We start from the raw sequence: 6,022 nt of genomic DNA, 5'->3' as shown, positions 1-6,022 counted from the left end.
CCCCCCCAGCCGGTGATGGGACACCGGTGACAACGGCCACCCCGCGGGTGGGACATGTCGGTGACAGGGACATCTGAGTGACCGGGGACACCCCCGGTAGGGGTGGGACACGGCGGTGACGGTGCCACCACGGTGACGGTGATGGTGACACCCCAACGGTGGTGACACCCCGACGGTGGTGACACCCCGATGGTGGTGACACCCCGATGACGGGGCAACGTGGTGACACACCACCCGGGAACGGGGACACCCCGGGGGACAACTGGGACAGCGGAGGGAGGGGACAACCTGGAGGTGGGACACACCGCGGTGACGCGGTGGCACAGGGACGCCCTGGTGACATCGCCACCTTCGGTGGTGGGACACTCCGGTCATGGGTCACCGTCGTGACGTGGCACCTCGGGTGAGATGGGGACACCATGGGGACACCCAGGGATGGGCCACCTTGGTGAGGTGGCACCTTGGTGACGGCCACTCTGGCGACGGGGTCACCTCGATGATGGGGCCACCGTGAAGATGGGACACGCTGGTGACAGGGCCACCGTGGGGAAGGGACAGGATGGGGATGGGGCCACCTGGTGACATCGCATCTTGGTGACGTGGCCACCGAGGGGATGGGACACCCCGGTGACACGGCCACCTGGGTGACATGGCCATCGTTGATGATGGGGCCACCAAGGGGAGGGGACTCCCTGGTGCTGGGTCACCCTGGGGACATGGCCACCATGGGGACATGGCACACTGGTGACATGGCCACGTTGGTGATGGGGCCACCAAGGAGATGGGACGCCCTGGTGACACAGCCACCTAGGTGACCTGGTCATCCTGATGATGGGGCCACCGAGGGGATGGGACTCCCTGGTGACACGGCCACCTCAGTGCCATGGCCATCATGATGACAGGGCCACCAAGGGGATGGACGTCCTGGTGCTGGGTCACCCTGGGGACATGGCCACCATGGGGACGTGGCACCCTGGGGACATGGCCACTTTGGCGATGGGGCCACCAAGGAGATGGGACGCCCTGGTGACACAGCCACCTAGGTGACCTGGTCATCCTGATGATGGGGCCACCGAGGGGATGGGACACCCTGGTGACATGGCCACCTGGGTGCCATGGCCATTGTCATGATGGGGCCACCAAGGGGGTGGGACAGCCTGGTGACATGGCCACCTTGGTGACGTGGCCATTGTCATGATGGGGCCACCAAGGGGATGGGACACCCTGGTGACACGGCCACCTCGGTGCCATGGCCATCGTGATGATGGGGCCACCAAGGGGACGGACGCCCTGGTGCTGGGTCACCCTGGGGACATGGCCACCATGGGGAAGGGACACCATGGTGATGGGGTCACCTGGTGACATCGCATCTTGGTGACATCGCCACCAAGGAGATGACACACCCTGGCGCTGGGTCACCCTGGGGACGTGGCCACTTTGGTGATGGGGCCACCAAGGAGATGGGACGCCCTGGTGACACGGCCACCTCCGTGCCATGGCCATCGTGATGATGGGGCCACCGAGGGGATGGGACACCCTGGTGACAAGGCCACCTCGGTGCCATGGCCATTGTCATGATGGGGCCACCAAGGGGATGGGACACTTGTCACAGGGCCACCTCGGTGCCATGGCCATCATGATGATGGGGCCACCATGAAGATGGAACACCCTGGTGACACGGCCACCTCGGTGCCATGGCACCTCAGTGACATGGTCATCCTGATGATGGGGCCACCAAGGGGATGGGACTCCCTGGTGCCATGGCCATCATGATGATGGGGCCACCATGAAGATGGAACACCCTGGTGACACGGCCACCTCGGTGCCATGGCACCTCAGTGACATGGTCATCCTGATGATGGGGCCACCAAGGGGATGGGACTCCCTGGTGCCATGGCCATCATGATGATGGGGCCACCATGAAGATGGAACACCCTGGTGACACGGCCACCTCGGTGCCATGGCACCTCAGTGACATGGTCATCCTGATGATGGGGCCACCAAGGGGATGGGACTCCCTGGTGCCATGGCCATCATGATGATGGGGCCACCATGAAGATGGAACACCCTGGTGACACGGCCACCTCGGTGCCATGGCACCTCAGTGACATGGTCATCCTGATGATGGGGCCACCAAGGGGATGGGACTCCCTGGTGCCATGGCCATCATGATGATGGGGCCACCATGAAGATGGAACACCCTGGTGACACGGCCACCTCGGTGCCATGGCACCTCAGTGACATGGTCATCCTGATGATGGGGCCACCAAGGGGATGGGACTCCCTGGTGCCATGGCCATCATGATGATGGGGCCACCATGAAGATGGAACACCCTGGTGACACGGCCACCTCGGTGCCATGGCACCTCAGTGACATGGTCATCCTGATGATGGGGCCACCAAGGGGATGGGACTCCCTGGTGCCATGGCCATCATGATGATGGGGCCACCATGAAGATGGAACACCCTGGTGACACGGCCACCTCGGTGCCATGGCACCTCAGTGACATGGTCATCCTGATGATGGGGCCACCAAGGGGATGGGACTCCCTGGTGCCATGGCCATCATGATGATGGGGCCACCATGAAGATGGAACACCCTGGTGACACGGCCACCTCGGTGCCATGGCACCTCAGTGACATGGTCATCCTGATGATGGGGCCACCAAGGGGATGGGACTCCCTGGTGCCATGGCCATCATGATGATGGGGCCACCATGAAGATGGAACACCCTGGTGACACGGCCACCTCGGTGCCATGGCACCTCAGTGACATGGTCATCCTGATGATGGGGCCACCAAGGGGATGGGACTCCCTGGTGCCATGGCCATCATGATGATGGGGCCACCATGAAGATGGAACACCCTGGTGACACGGCCACCTCGGTGCCATGGCACCTCAGTGACATGGTCATCCTGATGATGGGGCCACCAAGGGGATGGGACTCCCTGGTGCCATGGCCATCATGATGATGGGGCCACCATGAAGATGGAACACCCTGGTGACACGGCCACCTCGGTGCCATGGCACCTCAGTGACATGGTCATCCTGATGATGGGGCCACCAAGGGGATGGGACTCCCTGGTGCCATGGCCATCATGATGATGGGGCCACCATGAAGATGGAACACCCTGGTGACACGGCCACCTCGGTGCCATGGCACCTCAGTGACATGGTCATCCTGATGATGGGGCCACCAAGGGGATGGGACTCCCTGGTGCCATGGCCATCATGATGATGGGGCCACCATGAAGATGGAACACCCTGGTGACACGGCCACCTCGGTGCCATGGCACCTCAGTGACATGGTCATCCTGATGATGGGGCCACCAAGGGGATGGGACTCCCTGGTGCCATGGCCATCATGATGATGGGGCCACCATGAAGATGGAACACCCTGGTGACACGGCCACCTCGGTGCCATGGCACCTCAGTGACATGGTCATCCTGATGATGGGGCCACCAAGGGGATGGGACTCCCTGGTGCCATGGCCATCATGATGATGGGGCCACCATGAAGATGGAACACCCTGGTGACACGGCCACCTCGGTGCCATGGCACCTCAGTGACATGGTCATCCTGATGATGGGGCCACCAAGGGGATGGGACTCCCTGGTGCCATGGCCATCATGATGATGGGGCCACCATGAAGATGGAACACCCTGGTGACACGGCCACCTCGGTGCCATGGCACCTCAGTGACATGGTCATCCTGATGATGGGGCCACCAAGGGGATGGGACTCCCTGGTGCCATGGCCATCATGATGATGGGGCCACCATGAAGATGGAACACCCTGGTGACACGGCCACCTCGGTGCCATGGCACCTCAGTGACATGGTCATCCTGATGATGGGGCCACCAAGGGGATGGGACTCCCTGGTGCCATGGCCATCATGATGATGGGGCCACCATGAAGATGGAACACCCTGGTGACACGGCCACCTCGGTGCCATGGCACCTCAGTGACATGGTCATCCTGATGATGGGGCCACCAAGGGGATGGGACTCCCTGGTGCCATGGCCATCATGATGATGGGGCCACCATGAAGATGGAACACCCTGGTGACACGGCCACCTCGGTGCCATGGCACCTCAGTGACATGGTCATCCTGATGATGGGGCCACCAAGGGGATGGGACTCCCTGGTGCCATGGCCATCATGATGATGGGGCCACCATGAAGATGGAACACCCTGGTGACACGGCCACCTCGGTGCCATGGCACCTCAGTGACATGGTCATCCTGATGATGGGGCCACCAAGGGGATGGGACTCCCTGGTGCCATGGCCATCATGATGATGGGGCCACCATGAAGATGGAACACCCTGGTGACACGGCCACCTCGGTGCCATGGCACCTCAGTGACATGGTCATCCTGATGATGGGGCCACCAAGGGGATGGGACTCCCTGGTGCCATGGCCATCATGATGATGGGGCCACCATGAAGATGGAACACCCTGGTGACACGGCCACCTCGGTGCCATGGCACCTCAGTGACATGGTCATCCTGATGATGGGGCCACCAAGGGGATGGGACTCCCTGGTGCCATGGCCATCATGATGATGGGGCCACCATGAAGATGGAACACCCTGGTGACACGGCCACCTCGGTGCCATGGCACCTCAGTGACATGGTCATCCTGATGATGGGGCCACCAAGGGGATGGGACTCCCTGGTGCCATGGCCATCATGATGATGGGGCCACCATGAAGATGGAACACCCTGGTGACACGGCCACCTCGGTGCCATGGCACCTCAGTGACATGGTCATCCTGATGATGGGGCCACCAAGGGGATGGGACTCCCTGGTGCCATGGCCATCATGATGATGGGGCCACCATGAAGATGGAACACCCTGGTGACACGGCCACCTCGGTGCCATGGCACCTCAGTGACATGGTCATCCTGATGATGGGGCCACCAAGGGGATGGGACTCCCTGGTGCCATGGCCATCATGATGATGGGGCCACCATGAAGATGGAACACCCTGGTGACACGGCCACCTCGGTGCCATGGCACCTCAGTGACATGGTCATCCTGATGATGGGGCCACCAAGGGGATGGGACTCCCTGGTGCCATGGCCATCATGATGATGGGGCCACCATGAAGATGGAACACCCTGGTGACACGGCCACCTCGGTGCCATGGCACCTCAGTGACATGGTCATCCTGATGATGGGGCCACCAAGGGGATGGGACTCCCTGGTGCCATGGCCATCATGATGATGGGGCCACCATGAAGATGGAACACCCTGGTGACACGGCCACCTCGGTGCCATGGCACCTCAGTGACATGGTCATCCTGATGATGGGGCCACCAAGGGGATGGGACTCCCTGGTGCCATGGCCATCATGATGATGGGGCCACCATGAAGATGGAACACCCTGGCCCCCCACGGCCCCTCTGCTGCTGCTCCTCCACGGCTTCCCCCAGAACTGGTGGGTGTCCCCAAAGTGCCACCAAGCGCCACCACCGCCACCAATGACGGTGTCACCACCATCGTCATCGTCATCGTCATCGTCATCGTCTTCCTCCTCCTCCTCCTCCTCCTCCTCCCAGGTTCTGCTGGAGACACCTCCTGCAGGAATTCGGCACCCGCTACCGCGTGGTGGCGTTGGACCTTCGGGGTTACGGAGCTTCTGAGAAGCCACCAGGAAAGGACAACTACCGCTTGGAGGTCCTCCTGGAGGACATCCGTCAGGTCATCGAGATCTTGGGGACATCCGAAGGGCAGGAGGTCACCGGCGACACAGCGGCGACCCCCAAGTGTATCTTGGTGGGTCACGATTGGGGCGGCGTTCTGGCCTGGGAGTTGGCCGCCGGTCATCCGGCCATGGTGGAGAAGTTGGTCATCATGGACGCTCCTCACCGCGCCGTCATGGCGGGTAACGGGTGGCTTTTCGGGGACAGGGTGGGACACTCGGGGCCGGGAGGGGGCCGCGGGGGTGACATCTGGAACGGTCGCGCCGGGTCTGACGGGGTTCCGCCTCCCGTGGTGGCACGGCACGGCTCG

General features: G+C 62.2%; 1 protein-coding gene across 1 annotated transcript in view; it reads left to right on the top strand.

The window, feature by feature from the left end:
* Positions 1 to 5,383: 5,383 nt before the first annotated feature.
* Positions 5,384 to 6,022, top strand: part of LOC104296029 (epoxide hydrolase 3-like) — a gene marked incomplete at both ends in the record, with an annotated part of 2,933 nt that continues 2,294 nt past the window's right edge. The window contains 2 exons of the mRNA XM_009895850.1: positions 5,384 to 5,447; positions 5,569 to 5,894. Coding sequence (XP_009894152.1) covers positions 5,384 to 5,447; positions 5,569 to 5,894 — 390 coding nt within the window. The remainder of the gene's footprint in view (positions 5,448 to 5,568; positions 5,895 to 6,022) is intronic.

This window comes from Charadrius vociferus, unplaced genomic scaffold (genome assembly GCF_000708025.1).
Source record: "Charadrius vociferus isolate BGI_N301 unplaced genomic scaffold, ASM70802v2 scaffold152, whole genome shotgun sequence".
NCBI lineage: Eukaryota > Metazoa > Chordata > Aves > Charadriiformes > Charadriidae > Charadrius > Charadrius vociferus.
Note: the sequence above shows the minus strand (reverse complement) of the source record. Positions and strands in the feature narration are given on the sequence as shown.